This window comes from Ochotona curzoniae, unplaced genomic scaffold, assembly GCF_017591425.1.
Source record: "Ochotona curzoniae isolate NIBS_2020 unplaced genomic scaffold, NIBS_Ocur_1.0 contig_4792, whole genome shotgun sequence".
NCBI lineage: Eukaryota > Metazoa > Chordata > Mammalia > Lagomorpha > Ochotonidae > Ochotona > Ochotona curzoniae.
This window is the reverse complement of record NW_024466389.1, coordinates 1,177,916-1,197,577: the sequence shown is the minus strand read 5'-3', so window position 1 is coordinate 1,197,577 and position 19,662 is coordinate 1,177,916. Positions and strand designations below refer to the sequence as shown.

General features: G+C 66.4%; 2 protein-coding genes across 2 annotated transcripts in view; one reads left to right on the top strand and one right to left on the bottom strand.

The window, feature by feature from the left end:
* Nucleotides 1–268: 268 nt before the first annotated feature.
* Nucleotides 269–3,943, bottom strand: TPRG1L (tumor protein p63 regulated 1 like). The gene is made up of 5 exons (XM_040987814.1): nt 3,694–3,943; nt 3,001–3,092; nt 2,742–2,918; nt 2,110–2,263; nt 269–1,234 (listed from the first exon to the last, which is right to left on the bottom strand). Exons 1-5 carry the CDS (start codon nt 3,871–3,873, stop codon nt 1,040–1,042), a joined length of 798 nt encoding a protein of 265 aa, XP_040843748.1. The 5' UTR covers nt 3,874–3,943; the 3' UTR covers nt 269–1,039.
* The window catches only part of MEGF6 (multiple EGF like domains 6), a 65,526-nt gene continuing 49,735 nt past the window's right edge, over nt 3,872–19,662 (top strand). Inside the window, exons 1-4 of the mRNA XM_040987589.1 lie at nt 3,872–4,012; nt 10,402–10,916; nt 14,769–14,903; nt 17,088–17,203. Of these exons, the coding sequence (XP_040843523.1) occupies nt 3,872–4,012; nt 10,402–10,916; nt 14,769–14,903; nt 17,088–17,203 (907 nt within the window). The remainder of the gene's footprint in view (nt 4,013–10,401; nt 10,917–14,768; nt 14,904–17,087; nt 17,204–19,662) is intronic.

Below are 19,662 nucleotides of genomic sequence, written 5' to 3'. Positions count from 1 at the left end.
CGACCAGCCCCGCTGCGCTTGGAGTCCTGGCCTGCCTTAGCCAGGGTGATTCCCAGCGTCCCGCCTCCTGCGTGGGGGCTCCCCAGACAGAGCTCCCAGCAGCTGGCCGAGCCCTTGCAGGGCACTCCCCTGCACAACCATGTCTACCCTGGCTACATGCAGAAAGCCCAGGACCTAGGGGAGCCCCCGCCCCATCCAGCCGCAGAGCGTGTGCTGGCCGTTACTGCACAGCTCTGTCCCAGTGACTGCAAAAAAGGGGCAACATGCGTTTGGTTAGGAACATCTTTACTGAGTGACCACCTACACAGGCCAGTCTCACGCGCGTTGGCCGGGAGCAGGAGGGGGCGCTGGTGGTCAGCGCCAAGCATCTGTGGTGAGCAAGCTGCGCGGGGGGGGGGGCACTGAGCTAGGGCTTCAGGTGGGCAGAGCCTGGGGAGGCGTGGGCTGCAAGAGGGTTGGCACAGTGCCTGCTTCACAGTACATTCTGTAGAAACCAGCTTCCTTGCAAGCATAAACGAGGCAAACCCAGGGTGCGGAGTGGCCAGCGCTGTCAGGGACCTGGGGGTACCAGTCTGGGGCGTGCGAGGCTTTCCCAGCTGGGGGGAATGCCATGGTGCACAGCTCAGGCCAGTGTCAGAGCAGGCATGACATCAGCACTGACCCGCCCACTTGTCCCCCGCGGCTGCGAGGCCAGGCTGGGCCAGCTTGAGAGTGACCTGCTTTGCCTGTCACTTTTAGAAAACAGGTGAAATTCCAAAATACAAAATTTGCCACCAGATGTGAATGGCTGCAGCAGCTGGCACCGCCCACACCTCGGTCTCCACACTGATGGGCAGGGGCACACAGGAAGGGCGGCATGCCGCGTGGATGACGCGGACGGGCACAGGACCACGAAGAGCGGGCACCAGCAGGACGAGACAGCATGGTTCATTTCTGCTGCAGACTGTTGCCAGGTGTCCACGTACACACACACACACACACTTCCCTCCCTGTGCTGACTACTCGGATCCCGGCCACCGCAGGAGTGGGGACAGGCGGGCTAGAAGCCGATCTTGCCCCGCGTCATGGAGTAGCCGAGCTTGGCCTCATTGTTGATGAAGGACATGAGGCCCAGGTAGGTCTCGATGAGCAGCGGCCGCTCCAGGACCAGCACGCCGCCGTCCTGTCCCGGCAGCGGGCTCTCCTTCTGCGCTTTCTTGACTGCCTGGATCAGCAAACTCTTGAAGCTCTCCAACTGTGGAGAGAGCCGATGGAGGCCACGTCACCCCAGACACGGCTCTGCACACTCCTGCTTCTGGGGAACCCTCTGGGCCCATGTGCCCGACAGCCACCCGACAGCCACCTGCCATGCCCTCCGTGGCGCCAGAGCCGGCACCACCATGCCCTCGTCCCCTGCGGGTCTCAGCGGTTCTGCCCACACTCCCACTGCATCCGTGCAGACCCAGGCTCTGGCCTCTCCTGCCCCTGGCTCACACCCACACCACCTGTCCCCCAGCAGGAAGGATGCCAGCAGCACAGCGCCACGTGCCAGGGCCACACGCAGTCCACAAGCTCAAGGGGACTATGACGTCACAGCACTGCCTGCACACCCACATCGCACAGCAGAGGATCTGGATTCAAGTGCCCCCCCCCCACCTTGGGGCAGGTCCTGGCCCCCCAGGTGGCACAGGACGGAGCTCCAGGCCCAGCTGTCTCAGCCCGCCAGGGGACACAGGACGGAGCTCCAGGCCCAGGCGGAACCAGTGCAGGCGTTGCTTAGGGAGCAAACCAGCAGATGGAAGCTTCCTGTTTGTCTGCCGCCCTGCTTTTAGCATCAAGTACAGGGCCAGGCGCAAGCTGAGAGGCTGCCACTCTGAGTCCAGCTGCCTGCTCAAGGGCTGCACTGGTCACTGCTGAGTCCTCAGGCCACTGCCCCGTCTGGCCCAGCCCGACTCTCGTGGTGTCTGGGGGTAAAGCAGTGCATAGAACCTCCCACTTTGATCGCCATCTTTGAAACACATCTTTTTAAAATCCAGGCCAGCTTTGCTGCCTGGCTGTGGCTGGCCACACGGCAGGTGCCAAGGGCAGCAGGTGGCTGTTGCCCCAGGCAGTGTGGGCCAAGGCACTCACCTGGCACAGGGAGGCCGTCTTCTCATCCAGCCCGGCCATCGGATGTTCTATGAAGGTGGCATAGGGCACATTGGTGGACCAGGGGTTCCACCTATTCAGGAATGACGGCCGGGTCTGCTTGTCCCACTGGATCCGAACTCCGAAACCTTCCCGCCTGAGTGAGGGCAGTGGGTCTGCAGTGAGAGATGAGGCCTGGGCCCCTCACAGCCGCCGACTCTCTGCTCAGCTACAGCCTCTGGAGTCCACGCCCTGGGGACCCTGACCGCGGACTGACCGCAGCTGGCATGCGCCAGAGCTAGCCTGTTACCAGAGCAAGCAGGCAGTGGGCCATCACCATCCTCCTCCTCCAGGGCCTCTCGCGGTTGGGGTGCTTATTCCCCGAACTCCCCCTCCTGGGCTCAGGAATCCCCCAGGGAGCTGTGCCCACACTGGGCTCCACCTCCACACGACCCAGGCATCCAGAGGTGTTGCCACCACCAACCTCACACCCACCAGCCCCAGGGAGCTGTGCCCACACTGGGCTCCACCTCCATACGACCCAGGCACCTACCCGCCCACCCACCCCTATCTTGAGATGTCACCTAGGGGACCCCGCTGGTGGCTGACCAACACACCCCCACCCCGCCACTTACTTGTTGAGGGACTTGGGGGGGAACTGAAACTCCCCATAGGAGATGGTGTCCACTGCGCTCAGGGCCACCCTCACCACCTGCTGGCACTGCAGGCTGATGAAGTCGTACTTACAGATGAGCAGCGACTGGTCGGTGACCAGCACCAGCCGCTCCTTCTCGTTGTTCCAGTGGTCCACCCTGTGGGAAGGAACAGGGACAGGTGGGCATGGACCCACACCAGGAGCCCCAAGAGGCAGACCCCCACGCAGCCCGGGCTTACTCGGCCAGCAGCCAAACGCCCTGTATGTCGCCGTCCTCCACGGGCCGGACCACCACGCGGATCTCCTCCACGGCCTGCTCGATGGTGCCAGGCTGGGCAGGGCCGGGGCGCGGTCACTCTCGGGGGGGCAGCACCGGCCCTGACACCCCCGGCACCCCCGACACTCCGGCCCGCCTGGTACCCCCGCCGCCCCCGGCCCAGCTGGCACCCCCGGCACCCTGGCCGTCCCCGGCCCATCCAGCGCCCCTGGCCCCAGCATCCCTGGCATTTCGGTTGCCCTCCTCATCCCCGGCCCTGGAACCCTGCCGCCCCGACCCACCCAGCACCCGGCCCGGTACCGCCGACACCCCCGGTACCCCCGCCGCCCCCGGCCCACCTGGCACGCCCGCCCCCGGCCCACCTGGCATCCCCGCCGCCCCCGGCCCAGTTGGTACCCCCGCCACCCCCGGCCCGCCTGGCACCCCTGGCCCCGGCCCGCCTGGCACCTCTGGCCCCGGCCCGCCTGCCTGGCACGCCCGCCCCCGGCCCACCTGGCACCTCTGCCCCCGGCCCACCTGGCACCTCTGCCCCCGGCCCAGCTGGCATCCCCGCCGCCCCCGGCCCAGCTGGCATCCCCGCCGCCCCCGGCCCAGCTGGCACCCTCGGCCCCAGCACCCCGACACCCCCGACACCCCCGACACCCCAGGCCCTCACCCGGAACACGAAGTACTCCTTGACGCGGGCGCGGCGCGTCGGGTCGTGCACGCTGAGCGGCCACAGCGTCTGGCGCAGCGGCGTGCCTGCCCCGGGCCGCCCCCCGCCTGGACTGCCGGCCGCCAGCACGGCCGTGGGGCTCGTGCCCGCCGAGTCCACTGAGTCCCGCAACTGCAGCATGGCCGAAGCCGTGGCCGCCAGGCCCGGCCCGACTCCCGCGGCGGACCCCGACCCGACACCGCCCGTCCGCGCCGCAGCGTCACCCGACACCGCCCCGCCCACGGGCCCGCCCCGCCGAGCCAGCAGCCCCCTGCCATTGGCTCGTCTCCAGCCGCCAGCCACGATTGGCTCCACCCGACGCCGCTCACAACCACCCCCGCCCGTCACGGCGCCGGAAGCAGCCGCCGCGCACACACCCGCTTCCTGTTTATAGGAGGAAGTGGGTGGGCCCAGGACGGCGCGGGTCCGCTCGGGGCACACCCGCTTCCTGTTGGCCCGTGGCGGGCGGTTGCCATGGCGCTAGGAGCGGCTCGCTGCGGGGCGGGCGCTGGGGGTGTGGCAGGGCAGCCGAGGTGGGCTGGGACAGTGAGGCCGGGGGTCCCCTGGCCGGGGGTGACCCACCCTCTGTGTCCTTCCCCGCCACGCGCCTGTAGCCCGTGGTCCCGCCGGGCTCCCCCTGCGGCCGCGCAGCCTGCCCCGGGCAGTGGTCACTGCGCCCTGCTGCCGGCCCCCTGCGCAGCTGGGGGGTCTTGGGTTTCTGCTCTCGGTGCTGCTGCTCTGCAGGAGGGGCCGGGCTGCTGGTCACTCCCCAGGGGCCACAACGGCTTCAGCTGAGCTGACCAGGAGCCTCCTCCGGGTCTCCCACACAGGTGCAGGGTCCCAAGGCCTTGGGCCGTCCTTGATGCTTTCCCAGGCCACGAGCAGGGAGCTGGATGGGGAGTGGAGCAGCCCGGACACGAACCGACGCCCGTGTGGGATGCTGGCACCACAGGCAGTGACTTTAACCACTAGGCAACAGCGGTGGACCCACGAAGCCAGGTGCTGTGTAGAGGAGAGCAGGTGTGTAGGACGCTGTGCCGCTGGCCTGGCAGGGCAGAGCCCTGGACAGCTGCTGCTGCTGCTGCCTTAAGAGCCTCTTCCCCACCTGGGTCTGCAACTGTGTCCAGTCTGTCCACTGGTCAGCTGGTTGACCCCTGCTGACCCTGCTGGAAGGTCAGAGAAGGCAGGTTCTTGCTAAAGGGGGGAGGGGGTGCTGTGGGCTGGTCTGGGCACCGAGAGGCCTTCTGCACCCACAGCCAGGGCAGCGTCCGCATGGCGCAGCGGGGGCAGCCCCCAAGCTCTGCAGGGAGGTCCGTGGGTGCGACCAGAAGGTGGGAGCCGTCGGCAGGAGAGAGCTGGGCCTGGGGTCGGTGGTGGGGCGGGGGCAGCAGGAACAGGACAGGGCAGCAGTGTGGCTGGTTGGTTCCACGGCCCCCAGGTGCCCTGTGAGGATGGAGACGCACGTGCCCCAGCCTGCTGTGGGTGCAGGAAGTGGCTCGTCTGGCCACCAGCTGGAGAGGTGCTGGGATGGGTGATGAGCAGGCAGCAGGCACAGGGGCGGCTGAGGGACAGTCCACCCTGTGGCTCCTGCCAGGCCTGGAGCAGAAGCCCGCTCCTGGGGGAGACCTGGGGGCTCCTGCCAGGCCTGGAGCAGAAGCCCGCTCCTGGGGGAGACCTGGGGGTCCCACCCTGCCTCCTCTTTAGGTCAGAACAGCCCAGGGGACATGTCCACTCTGACTTGTCCTCTACCTAAATTCAATGGTGTCTTTTTGGGGACCACCCGGATGCAAAAGGGGCCACAGCTGCAGCTGAGATCCTCGCTCTGCACATGCACAGGCTGGGATGGGGGTCCCCAGCTTGGGGGTCCCCGAGATCTGGCCCCACTCTCAGCCCTAGCAGGTGTTCTCTGGCCGCCAGCAGGTGGCAGCATCGCCCCGGCGCTGTCCCCCATCCCCAGATGCCATCACGCCTCCGGTCTTCATCTCTAGATGTTATGGGTTAGTGCTTTGCCAAACTGGCCCGTCCCAGTGGGCCCTCGGCCTGGCTGGGGCACTGCTGGGAGGGGCTCCCCATGGGGGGTCCTGGGCAGCAGCGCCCTCCACATCCCCCTCCACGGGACACCCTAGGCGCCCTCCTCTCTGCTGCTCTGCCTTCCTGCCTGGCGGCTATAAGCTGTTACATTGTCTTTCCTCTTGGAGTTTAGCCACAGCAGGAGGCAGGAGTGAGACCTCAACAGGGAGACATCCTGCCTGCCCCCCACCCCACCCCTGCAGAGGAGGGGACAAGGGATCCAGCATCTGAACGGCCAGGCCTCTTGGCCTGGAGCCCGGGCTCAGGCTGCGGGACACCCCTGACCTGCCTGGCTCCAGCTGGGGTGTGTGTGGTTCCAGTGCCCACGGGACCCGTGGGAAGGCCTCACCTGGCAGTCAGCCGTGTCTTCCTGGTGCATGGGAGCCTGGAGGAGGCTGGGCCGAGTGGTGTTCAGGGCAGGGGGATCAGGAAGCTGCCCGCGGGCATCTGTGCTCCTCTGGTTAGCTTGGCAGGTGTGGCTCTTGCTCCCTCAAGCCTCCACCCTCCCCTCCCCCCATGGTGTCATCGTGGGTCCTTCATTGGTGAGGTCACAGGTGTGGGTCCTGGGGTATCCCCGCCCAGGTGTTCGCTGTGGCTAGGTCCTGCCCTTCCACGATGCTGACCCCCAGGAGCAGGGCTGTGTGTCCACCTTCCAAGGCAGCTTGCAGCCTGCTTGCTCCGTACCCAGCAGAATGCCTGCATGAGGAGGTGCTGGGGCCGGGTTTCAAGACCTGGTCTGTGGCAGGTGAGCGAGACCAGGACTTGACAGACGAGATGCAAGTGAGGGCCAGGAGAGACAGCAGGTGTGTCGGCAAGGGGGAGGCATGCCTGAATGGGCGGTCTGGCATACACTATGGCAAGCTGCCCCCTCCGTCTCCCAGGAGCTTGGGTGCCTCTTCTGCAGCGACAGTTCAGAGGCTTGGAAATTGCCACACTTTGGGCCTCCATTCCCAGAGGCTCAGGTGTCGAACACTTGGTCCTCAGAGGCTTCCTTAATGACACCACGAGGCAGCCACAAGTCCACCAGACACGGGCAGGTGTGTCGTCCGTGCCAGCTCAGGCCTCTGCTGGCAGAAGCAGCAGCCCCGCTGCTGGGCTGCCCATGGCCCTGCATACCTGGGAGCAGAAGTGTCTCGTCCCACAAGCTCACTTCTGCGCAGGCCAAGCTGCCAAGCTGTGAACGGACCTCAGCGCCCTTAGTGCTCTGGGTCGCGGGGTTTCTGGAGACCTCCCCATGCCGGCTGCGTGCAGAGTCCCCAGGGACGGCTGTGGGCACCTGTTCGCAGCCATGGCCTGAGCTGCTTCCCTCATGCTTGAGTCAGACGGAATGCCGGACAAGCTCCCTGGAGCTGCAGAGTTGGGGCGCTCAGGGTGTCTCTCATTTCGTGCAGGTTCATGCCAAGCTGCAGGCCTGAGCACTTTGCTTTGGGAATTAGTGCTGGGAACGACCAGACCCACAGACGTGGCTCGACTCTGCTCCGTCCCCTCCGGCTAAAGGCTGTTTGCATGACTTCCAGCTGCCAATGAGACACAAACACTGCAAAGCAGCGACTTCAAGCTGGAGCCTTGGTCAGCCAGATGTGGAAGCAGGCAGCTCCAGGCCACACCAAGGACTGCCGAGCGTGTGCCACCTGCAGGCCTCTGGGACTGACAGGACGGAGGAGGGGACCGGCCGCAGACCCCTGCGGACACCCCTGCTTCCCACAACCCAGCCGCAGCTGCTGACCCCAGCTTCCTGCTGATGAAGCTGGTAGGAAGCACTCCACAGCTCAGGCGTTCCCGCTGAATGAAGGCTTCCAGGATGGGGTTTAGGCTGGTCTCCCAGAAGCTGTGGGTAGGCCGCTGTGCCCCGCCGGAGGGCAGTGCCCTGCACAGACCGACGTGTGCTCAGAGGGGCCCCAGGTCAGCCTGCATCCCACCCCGTCCAAGGTGTCCTTACTGTGATGCTCCAGCTAACCGGGACAGTTACAGGAGTCGCAGGGGCAGAGGGACAGAGAGTGGGTGACGAGTCCCCGGCTTAACCTGGAACAATGACAAGCAAGGGGAGGGTCAGATTCCTGCCTGGGAGCCCCATGCGCATGGCTGCTGCACTTCCGACTCCTGCTAACACACCTGGGAAAGCAGCGGAGGATGGCCCAAGGCCATGGGTCCCTGCACCCGCCTGGGAAGTAAGGCTCCCGGCTTCGGACTGTCCCAGCCTTGGCCTTGGCAGCTGTTTGGGAAGTGGACCAGCAAATGGAAGCTCTCTCTGTCACTCTTTCAAACAGATAAATATGCTTTTAAAAAGAAAAATGATGGGTGAGAATGACAGATATAGCCTGGGGTAAGCTGAGAGGCGTGGGCCTGGCTGGCATCACGCAGTCCTGCTGTTGGTGAGCTGCTGGGAGGCTCGCTGGGTGGCCTGTGGCCTGGTCTGGGTGGCACAGGGCAGGGAGAGGGAATGTGCATGGTCAGTACCTGTGTTTAACCTGACACGGAGCCACAGGGCGCACAGTGCCAGCAGTAAGTGTCCCCCGTTGTCTCCTGCCTGGAGAAGGACCATGATGGGCACTTCGTGGAGAAGAGTCCGTGGGCCCTGTGTGTCCACTGAGGTCATGACACGGAAGCAGGTGGCGGCCCTGTGCTCACACCCCAGGCCAGGACCCCCACGTCCCCTGTGTAGTGGCTTGATTTGAATCCCACTTCTGCCTATGACCCCAGCTTCCTGCTAATTAAGACCTGGGAGCAGACAGGAAGAGGTGGTGCCAGCCTCTGAGCCCCGACCACCCACGGGGGCATGCGCACAGAGCTCCTGGCTGCTGTGTCTGCCTGGCCCCTGCCACCCATGGGGGCACACACTCCCATGGGGGCACATGCAGGGAGCTCCTGGCTCCCATGTCTGCCTGGCCCCCGCCACCCACGAGGGCACATGTTCCCACCGGGGCATGCGCAAGGAGCTCCTGGCTCCCGTGTCTGCCTGGCCCCCGCCACCCACGAGGGCACATGTTCCCACGGGGGCACGTGCAAGGAGCTCCTGGCTCCTGGAGTGAGCTCCCCCGTCCCCGCCCTGGGGAGTGATGCAGCGAATGACACTGTGAATAGGGCTCTGCTCTGAGCTTGCTCTGCCTTCGAGGGGGTATGTCCATCCTCTGCAGTGGGCAGGGGAGACGGGCTGGGCAGAGGAGCCAGCTGTCGGCAGGGGCCTTCCTTGGTCTGCAGTGCAAAGGGGCGTCATTACAACTGCTGAAGAATGACGTCTGAGGAGTCCACGGACTGCCCAGAGGGCTCATGGGAAGAGGGACAAGGCCTGGGGCAAGGGATGGCAGGTGTACCAACCACACGCAGTGGCAGCAGGACAGTGGCAGCCCACCTGGCACCTGCTGAGAGCCCCGCATCGGGTGGCTGAACTTGGCCCCCAGCAGAAGGGAGAAGCCCACTGAGCGTCTGCTGCAGAGTGGGCCAACATTGTGCAAAAGCCGGGTCCCGCCCTGTCCAGAGACCACCCTCCAACCCCACAGGAGCCAACCAATCTTTGCTGGAGGATTTCCTTTTTTTTTTTTTAAGATTTATTTTTTGTTACAAAGTCAGATATACAGAGAGGAAGATCTTCTGTTCGATGATTCACTCCCCAAGTGACTGCAACGGCTGGAGCTGTGCCAGTCGGGAGCCAGGAGCCAGGAATCTCTTCCAGGTCTCCCAGCAGGTGCAGGGTCCCTAAAGCTTTGGGCTGTCCCCAACTGCTTTCCCAGGCCACAAGCAGGGAGCTGGATGGGACATGGAGCTGCTGAGATTAGAACCTGCGCCCATATGGGATCCTAGCGTATTCAAGGCGAGGACTTTAGCCACTAGGCCACAGCGCTGGGCCCAATGCTGGAGAATTCCCTGAGGCCACAAATCACCTTCAATCACGGGTACACACACCCCAAACTTGCACCCGTGAGACAGCTAAGTGAAGGTCCCCCAAGCCAGGCCCTGTGTTCAGCCCCCTGAACGGGGCTTGGTGCCTGGGGGGGGGGCACCAGGAGCTCAGCACCTTGGGGGTACAGCGATGCCAGGCAGTGGAGGGTGGTGGTTGAAGGGTAGAGGTCAGGTCAGGTGGAGCTGCTGCCTGGACTGGGACCCCCTGGGCAGCCCATCCTTTGGCTGGGATGTGCAGGCAGCAGAGTGCAGAGCCCAGGGAGGGGTCCCCACGTGCCCAGTACCCCTCTGTCAAACGGGGCACTGGGTCTGCCTGGGCTGGCCACTGCCCTGGGCCCCGGGATGGGGCACTGGGTCTGCCTGGGCTGGCCACTGCCCTGGGCCCCGGGACGGGGCACTGGGTCTGCCTGGGCTGGCCACTGCCCTGGGCCCCGGGACGGGGCACTGGGTCTGCCCGGGCTGGCCACTGCCCTGGGCCCCGGTGACACACAAGAACTCAACCCAGATGGAACTTCTCTGGCTTTCATCAGAAACAGCTGGCATGCCCCTGGGCCACCTGGTCCTCCGTCCACCTGGACCAAGTGCGTTCTGAGCCAAGGCCTGAAGCCACAGGGCACCCGGAGCTGGGGACACCCGCTGGGCCACGTGTTCCAGGGGTGGGGTAGCTTCGGACGCAGGTGCACCAGCAGGCTCCCCGTGCAGATCAAAAAGGAAGGAGCTCAGAGCGACTTGCTGGGTCCGCACTTGGGTCGGAGCCGAGCCAAGAGCGCAAAGGGGGCGCTCCGGACGGGCGGGCCTGGAAGCGGGAGGCCCGAGGGGGCTCGGGGCGGGGCCGAGGCCGTGCGGGGCGGGGCTGCGGGCGCCGGGCCCCGCACTCGGCTCTGCTCAGCGGGGCAGCGTCCGGCCCAGCAGACCCAGGCGCCTCGGGTGCGGACAGCCGGCCGGACCCTCCGCACCTGCGCCGACCCCGGGCTCCCCGGACGCGGCGCGGGCACCTGTGGGCTGCGCTCCGAGCGTGCTCTCGGCCATGACGCACGTGCAGGCGGCGGTTCCCGGGGAACTGCGGGGCCCCCTGTGAGTGGGGACCGGGGAGGACCCCGGCGCGAGGCGGCGCGCGCGATGCCTGTGCCCGCGGAGGCCCTGGCGCTGGTGCTGCTGCTCCTCGCGGTGGCTGCGGGCGAGCCGGCGCGGCTCCTGCCCCCGCTGCAGCCCAGCATGTGAGTAAAGCGGGGGCGGACTCGGGCCGGGGGCTGCGGCCGGACCTGGACCGAGCTCGGCGGCCTTGTCCCCGGGCACCAGAACAATGGGCTGCTTGCGCCGCCTGCGGAGGGGGCCGAGGTTCCCGGGCTGGGCCCTGCGCTCCGGGGAGGGGTCTGCGGCCGGAGCCTCCTGCCGGGGCAGCGCTGGCCGGCGAGCCGGGCTCGGCGCCGGCGGGGGGAAGGCGCGCGCTCCCACTTCCTCCCCGAGCCGCCTCCCGGGGGCCCGGGGCGGGCTGCGCCCCGACGGCGCGCGGAGCGGCTGGCTGTGTCTGTCCAACACGTGCGCTCCGAGCCTGCCAGGGAAGGCAAGCAGGAAGGGAGGGCCAGGGGACCAGACGAGATGAATGTAATTTTGAAAGATGATTCCCCAAAGGGGTGTTTAGCATTCGTTCGTCCTTGCGTCGGCCGGGTCAGGACTGGGGCATGCCTGCAGAGCTTGGCCAGGCTGCTGCCAGTCTTGAGGGGACCACGGAAGGGGCTCTTCTGGCACCTGCCCCTCCAAGGGTTCCCTCGAAGGCAGTGTAGAGGGGGAGGGAAGAGCAGGCCAGCCGGGCCCCTGGGGGTCTGCACTCTGGAACTCCCCCACCCCGCCCCCATCTTGCTCTGCTCCCATGGGGAGATTGCCTGGTGGCCGGTTCAAGAAGACCGGGGGTGGGTGGGGACGTGGGAGTCCTTGGCGTGTGGATCCCACTGCTGGCTCCCCTTCCCTGGGGCTTTCCCAGGTGGGTACAGGGTGCTGGGGCATCTGACCCCCACCTGCCTCCTGGCCTGAGGCCTGGGGGAGAGGACGCCCCACTTCTGCCTGTCCACCTGGGGCTCCAGGAAGGAAGGCAGGGGCTTTGAACCAGTTTGGGATGGATTGCAGGAGTGGAATCTTAACGCTCCCCCTCTCCTCGCTCCCCTCCCCCCAGACCTTTTATTTCTCTCTCAGATTCCTAGGAGCTAGCTGTATTTTCCCACAAGTGTTTTATCAGAGAGCACCTCCTTGTGCCTGGGCACGCAGTGGGACCACTGTGGGTAGGGGCTGTGTTCCACTAGGCTGGGGCCAAGGCCCACCTGGCTGAGTCCCTTCCTGCCGGAAGGCCGCGCCCAGCCACACCAGGTGTCACTGTGAGGGGCCTGGGCAGCTGTGCCAAAGCTCCTTGCTGGGGCCCAGGTGTTCCAAGGCAGGTGGGGGTCCGTGCTGCTGGCAGCAAGTGGCTGGGCGCCCCAGCACAGCTTCAAGCTACATGCCCAAGTCAGCAGGCAGGGGAGCTGGACCAGAACTGGGCTCCCCCACCATGAGCTGGCTGCACCCAGGCAGGGGGAGGTGAGGGTGGAGGCGGGGTGCGGGATGGTGTGTCGGGGTGCCTGTGCCAGCCACCGCCCTCTGACTGCTGGCGCTGCCTGCTGGTTCTTGGATGTGCACGCCCGCCTTGGTGCGCAGCGTCTGCCTTGCTCCGGCCCGCAGAGCAGACGGCCCGACCGCTGGGTCCCTCAGGGTCAGGAAGTGACATCCTGCCTCCAGATGGGATGGGGTAGGGGAGTGTAGGGTGGACAGCAGCTAAGAATGGAGACTGTGTCCAGCTACTAGGTCCACTGGGCTTTGTCGTGGCCGGCTCTTCCAGGTGGGCAGAGAGATGGACCCAAATGGCCCCTTGCTTTGACGTGGTCACTGCCCGGGAGCTGTGTGCGAGGGGGCCAGGCACCGGGAGAAGTGTGCAGCTGCCATGGTGGGCTGCCCAGGGCGTTGGGGCTCCTGACAGCCCGCGCTGCCCCGATCAGGGCCAGAGGCTGTGCTGGGCAGCCCAGGAGCCCTCGGACCCTGCAGAGACCCTGCTGGGGGATAGCTTCTTGGGGGTGTGACCTGAGCAGGCTGCTGGGAGACCTTGTGTGGGGCCAGGTTGGATGGGGAGAGCCCCTTGGGGTGGTCATCTTGCTGGTAACCGGGGGTTCAACAGGACAGTCAAGACAGGTCCCACTTGGGGTGTTACCCCCATGCCTTGTCTCCCCTTCCCCTGTGGCTGGATTTTGCCCAGCTCCTGGAAGTCCCCACGCTCCTAGAGGAAGGACCCTGAGCCCCGTGGTGTGAGCCCACCAGCATGAGGGCGTGGCCGTGACTGGGGCTGGGTCCCTGCTGCATGTGCCCCCGCCCCCTGGTTTGCTGGAGTCTTGAAGGTGTGTGCTGTCCTGGCACCCCTTGGTGGACGCTGGGCGAGTGGGGCAGTGATAACTTCCCCGTGGCTGCCAGCCGCCAAGCCCAGCTGGCTGCTACCCTCCTGAGACCCCAGCTTGGTGCTCTTGTTCCAAGGCTGGGGCTGGGCCTGAGACCCTCACCACCCCGCTTCCGGGGGACCCCAGCCACCCGCCCCTCCACCCTCTTCCTTTGCTGCCCTCGTTGGCCAACACTACTGGTGGACTGAAGGACAGATGCGTGCAGGTATAGGTGAGCATCATCTGTGGCCGTGGGCTTTCCTGGGGACCGTCCATGTCCGTGCTGTGGCCTGATGAGGCGGGAGCGGAGGAAGGAGGACTCCTCCCTGGTGACGGTGCCCCAAGACCCTGAGCTGCCCTCCAGCCGGCCGCGGGGACTGTGGCCCCTGGCGGCCTCTGTCCGGGGCTGGGAGAGGCGTGGAGGCCAGCCTCTGCTCCAGCTTGTCTGCTGGCCTCAGGCAGAGCGCACACCGTGGGGAACCCGGGACGTCCCGTGTGATGTCATGTCTGGGAAGTTCCTGGAGCTGTGCCCAGGAGCCCCCCACTGGCAAGCACCCCCTCCACCCCTGTGTAGGAATCTGCTAGGGCAGCAGGGGGCACCACAGAGCCTGGGCTGGGGTCCAGGTGCTGTACAGCGGCCCTGGTGGCACCCCACACCTCGGAGTCCTGCGGGGTGGAGCCCTGCCCCGGGCAGTTCCTCCCCGTCCACTTCAAGGCGGCCAGTGCTCAGCAGGCACTTACCCAGAAGGTGACTCAAGTCAGAGGACACATACTGGGGTCCAGAGGCAGCTGCCCTGTGGCCAGGGTCGGGGTCTCCCAGCTCCCAGAGTGAGTGGGGATGCCTCCCCACGTGGGGTGGAGCTGCCCGCTGGACTGTTAGCCGCAGAGCGTAAGGGTGTGCTCAGTGTCCTCAGGCAGAGAGTGGGCGGTCAGGGGCAGGGCTGGCTCTGCTGGCAGGAGGGGGCCCAGGCACTGGGACCCACCGGGCTTGCTGCAGCCCTGCCATACAGGTAGGTATGTGCCTGGCCCCTCGTGCTGGGCAGTGGGCCCAGGGCCTGGCTGTGCAGGACCAGCCCCGTCTCCTCCAGATACCACATGGGTCCCGTGGCTCATGGACGCTGAGGTCAGCCGGCCCTTGCGGGATTTGCCGCAGTGGAGGCCACCTTGGCTCTCCCTTAGGGCACTTGGGGCTGGCACGTGCTCTGGGGCCTGTGCCCACCTGTGGCCTGGCCGCAGCAGCCTTGGTGTCTTGTCCCTTGAGCTCTCGGTGGGGTTGGAGGGAGGCTAGGGGAGGGGTTCCTTCCCTCTGTGTCCCCTGTCACTGCCGGCTCCTCAGAGACTGCTGCGTTCCGTGTCTGCAGGGGTGGCGGCCCCAGGAGCTGGCCGGACCCCTGCCACCTTCCCCTACCCCACACTGGCGAAGACAGTGCTGTCAGGAGAGAAACTGCCGAGCCACAGCAGGGCCCTTGCTGGGCAAGTGGGGCGGGCTTTGTGCCCGGCAGGGGCCACCCGGCTGCAGGTGTGCAGGGAGCTGAGGTGTCTGGCTCGGGACTGTCAGGGGCGGGGTGCCAGCAGCCTGCTTCAGGGCGGGGCACTGATGCTGCCATCCTGTCCCAGGCCTCACGTGTGTGCCGAGCAAGAACTGACCCTGGTGGGCCGCCAGCTGCCTTGCGTGCAGGCCTTCAGCCGTGTGGTGCCCGTGTGGAAGCCGGGCTGCAGGTGGCAGGCATGGTGTGTCAGCCATGAGCGGAGGTACGTGCTGGGGACCCTAGGTTGAAGGGGGCCTGGGGGTGACCTCTGGGGACTGGGCAGCTGGAACTGGGGGCCTCGCCTCAGGGTCACCTGCGCTGATGGAGGTGAGGCTCATGGGCCAGTCCAGGCTGCAGCAAGCTCCTCTGCCAGGGAGGGGTAGCCCCCCCAGGCACTGCCCCTCCTGGAGACTGGTGCCACTTGACCCCTGGGCTCCCTGCCCATGTCCAAGTGAGAACTTCTATTGCTTAAGACAGCTTCAAAACCTGGCAGAGGCCTGGGGCTCCACAGCCCGCCCCTGCGTCTGTGACCTCAGGCCGCAGGGCCAGGGGGGCAGTGTCTGGGCTGAGGTGGGGGAGGCCTGCATGTTATCATCTGAGGGTGTTGAAGTTCGCCCGGTGATGGGGCATGGGGGTGCAGCCCTCACAGTGCCTCACGGGGCACACAGTTGTCCCCTCCTGTGGGACAGTGGCAGGGCCTGGAGACAGGTTTGGCACTTAGAGGTGAAGTGGGGTCTGAGGGCACCAGGGTGCAGCTTGCCCTCCCTGCAGGAACGGCCCAGCCCTGACTCCGGGAGGGGAGGCGAGGCCCCGGTGTGCCCCGGATATGGACTTGCCGCTTGGGTTTCCGGAGCAGCAGAGTGGCATTGGCCGTTGGGAACTGGGTGAACCGTCAGGCTAGTTGTGGAAAGTGCCTTTGCTGGAAGCTGCCAAAAGCTGCTGCTAAGCCCAAATCCACCCCGGGCCCCCCTTGGCGTAGAGGAGCACCCCGGCAGGTGGCCAGGAGGGGCTGGGGTCCAGGGTGGACGCTGGTCTGAGCTCCTGAGTTCCAGCAAGCTCCGGAGCCTGTCTGTGCTTCAGTTTCCGCGCCTGGCGTTGGCTGGGCTGAGGGTCCTGTGACCACACGGTCAGGTCCCTGATGGTCAGCCGCTGCCTGGCCATGGGCAGGGCCGAGAGCGGTGTCCCGGGCTGTCCCATCACCATGGCAGCCAGAGTTCTCCAGGCCAAGCACCAGGACTTGTCACCCTCGGAGGGCACAGGAAGGAAGGAGGGAGGGAAGGAAGGGAGGGGACACTCGGAACTTGTCCTTCCCAGCAGGCTCAGGCTGTGCTGTGGCCGTGAGGGCAGAGGCGTGGGGCTCCCAGGGACAGAGGGGCCCGTTCCTGCAGGGCCGAGGGGGCAGAGGCGTGGGGCTCCCAGGGACAGAGGGGCCCGTTCCTGCAGGGCCGTGGGGGCACAGGCGTGGGGCTCCCAGGGACAGAGGGGCCCGTTCCTGCAGGGCCGAGGGGGCAGAGGCGTGGGGCTCCCAGGGACAGAGGGGCCCGTTCCTGCAGGGCCGAGGGGGCAGAGGCGTGGGGCTCCCGGGGACAGAGGGGCCCGTTCCTGCAGGGCCGAGGGGGCAGAGGCGTGGGGCTCCCAGGGACAGAGGGGCCCGTTCCTGCAGGGCCGAGGGGGCAGAGGCGTGGGGCTCCCGGGGACAGAGGGGCCCGTTCCTGCAGGGCCGAGGGGGCAGAGGCGTGGGGCTCCCGGGGACAGAGGGGCCCGTTCCTGCAGGGCCGAGGGGGCAGAGGCATGGGGCTCCCAGGGACGGAGGGGCCCGTTCCTGCAGGGCCAAGGGGGCAGAGGCATGGGGCTCCCAGGGATGGAGGGACCTGTTCTTGCAGGGCCGTGGGGGCTGCAGCTGCCTGCACTCCCCCTGGGGAGCAGCCCACGGCTGGCTGTCCTAACACGCCTCGGCCGGCTAGACATTGTTTGCGCTGTGACCAGTGTCTGTCCGGGCAAGTGGTTTCATGTCCTGCCAGAGGCGCTTCCAGGGCCTGTGTGTGCGACCGCTTGCACCAACACTCGCTTCCGGGACATGGCCGCTGGCTGGATTAGTGTGTGTGCTGTGTCAGCCCCCACCCCACCCTGGGGCCTGGGCTGGGGCCGGCTTGGGATTCCCATGTGTGGGCCCAGCCAGCAGGAGGGCATCCCGTCCCTTGGTCGGTCCCATCGACGGGGCTCCTGGCTGAGGCCCTGTCACTGAGCACCCATAGGGCTCAGTGTGAGGTCGCTCCTGCTGGGTCCTGCCCTGCCACAGGCTCCCGGGCAGCTGGGGCCCCGGGCCTGCTCAGCCCATGCATTAGTTGGTCTCCGGATGGGACGCTGGCCCTGCATTATCCACTTGTCCGTCTCTCGTGTCTTCTAGAATCATCTACTACACAGGCTACAGGCAGGTGCACACCACGGAAGCCCGCACGGTGCTCAGATGCTGCCCAGGGTGGAGCCGGCTACCTGACCAGGAGGGCTGCCTGTCTGGTGAGTGTCCCTGCTATACGCTGACTGCCCTGGGTCCTGGAGGATGGCCCTGGAGGGGCCACACAGGGCCTGCTCCTCTGTCCCGGAGCGGCTTCCCACAGCACTCCAAGCACTCCGCACTCAGTCCCTGTGGTCACCTCTGCTCAGAGAAGACTGGAGAGGCCAGAGGCCCAGGGCCGGCAGGCCAGCAGGGGCCACAGAGGGGTGGGCGCAGTGCCCCCTTGTCCCCTGTGTGACACGAGGACCCAGGTGGGGATTCTGAGCTGGGTCGGCTGGAGCTGAATTGTCTGAGGCCCTGGCTTTGTAGGGGAAGGCGGACCAGGGACAGGTGGCCCCAGGGGGGTTGTGGGGACAGGTATCACGGCAGGCGAGGCTGCCTCCCAGTACAGGTCGGCCCTTGTCCCAGTGAGCCGCCATCCCCCCACACACGGGTGTGCCAGGGCATGTCCCCCCTGACTGCCCTTCCCACAGACTCCCCAAGGGGCGTGCGGCTGAGAAGGGGGTCAGAGGGTCCCCAGGAAGGGCGCCCTGCGGCCCTGACCTCGTTGTCCCTGCTCTGTGCGGTGACGGCGGGGGGGACGGATGAGTCCCTTGCTTGTTTTGGTCTGCAGTCTGGGAGGGACAAAGGAATCTGCCGTGGAGCGAGCCGGGAGGACATGAAAGGCGGCCCCTGGTTTCCGCTGCAGGTGCGGGGGCTCTTTGGACCCGACTGAGGACAGAGGAATGGGAGTTGGGGGCTGGGTGGGGAGAGGAAGTGGTGTCCCCAGGGCTGGCGGGGGAGAAAGAAGCCTTTCACGCAGGGCCCGGGCAGGTGCTGCTGTGCTCGGTGGTGGCTTGGGCCATTGTCCCCTCTGAGCCCTGACCCTTCCTGCCCCCTCACTGGCACCTGAGTCCGGGAGGGACCGCCTTTGGGTTTGGGTGGAGTGGGCGGGCTCAGAAGTGGCCAGAGCCTGGTTTGCCTCATTTGTCCCGGAGGTCAGGCTGTCCTAGGTCCATGGCTGGGCCTGGCGGTTGTCACGTTTCATCCGCACAGGAGCTGTGGGGCTCTGGGCTGTTCCTGCCAGTGTTGCCGGCCTGGGTCGGGTGCCCACACAGGAGGCCCTTGGGGCTGGGATAGATGAGGTTTGGTGGTGGGGGGTGAGGAGCTGGGGTGGAGGGGCTGGGCTCCTGGTTGTCACGTCCACATGGCAGGCTCCCCCAGGGCCTGAATTCCACTCTGGCTCTCTCTGCTGTTGTTTTGGGAACCTCCTGTTGACCACAGCGTCCCCTGTGTGAAGTTTTATTTTTACCTGCTTGTTTGTTTCACTGAGCTCTGTGATGTGACTTGGCCGGATGCTGAGGACTGGGTCCCGCATGGATGAGGGTGGGGGTGCAATTGTAGGGGGGGTCCGGTGCACATGGGTGGGGCCTCGGCAGAGTTGGGGGGCACATGGGCGGGGCCTGAGCCTGGGTGCACGTGGGCGGGGCCTGAACCTGGGTGCACATGGGTGGGGTGTCAAGGTGGAGTTGGGGCACAATGGGCGGGGCCTGAGCCTGGGTGCATGTGGGCGGGGCCTCAGGGTGGAGTTGGGGTGCAGATGGGCGGGGTCTCAGGGCAGAGTTGGGGTGCATGTGGGCGGGGCCTGAACCTGGGTGCACATGGGTGGGGTCTTAAGGTGGAGTTGGGGCACAATGGGCGGGGCCTGAGCCTGGGTGCATGTGGGCGGGGCCTCAGGGTGGAGTTGGGGTGCAGATGGGCGGGGTCTCAGGGCAGAGATGGGGTGCATGTGGGCGGGGCCTGAACCTGGGTGCACATGGGTGGGGTCTCAAGGTGGAGTTGGGGCACAATGGGTGGGGCCTGAGCCTGGGTGCACATGGGCGGGGCCTCAGGGCAGAGTTGGGGTGCACATGGGCGGGGCCTGAGCCTGGGTGCACATGGGTGGGGTCTTAAGGTGGAGTTGGGGCACAATGGGCGGGGCCTGAGCCTGGGTGCACATGCGGGGCCTCAGGGCGGAGTTGGGGCACACATGGTTGGGCCTCAGGGCAGAGTTGGGGTGCACATGGGTGGGGCCTGAGCCTGGATGGCCTCGGGCCCCTCCCTTGTCCTTCACCTGACCCCTCCACCAGGCTGTGGTCTGGCAGGCATGCCTGATGCATGTCACGTGACCGGGGGTTATTGATGCTGAGCCAAGACAGGCAGCCACAGGTGGGCTGGAGGGGGTAGGGAGAGGCTGCTGAAGACAGCAGGGGTGACCCGCATGCCGACTAGGAGGCCCAGCAGCAGTGGGCAGTCCAGGCAAGGGCATGGGACTTGGGCCCACTGTGCTGGACTGCAGGCTGTCTCTGGCCCACCTGTGCACTCGCCTGGGCTCCGTGGGGTCATTACATGGTCTCATGTGGTGCCCCTGCTAACCCCAATCCCCATGGCACTGCTGCCAGCCCCCCATCCCCCATGGCACCCCTGCCAGACCCCCATCCCCCATGGC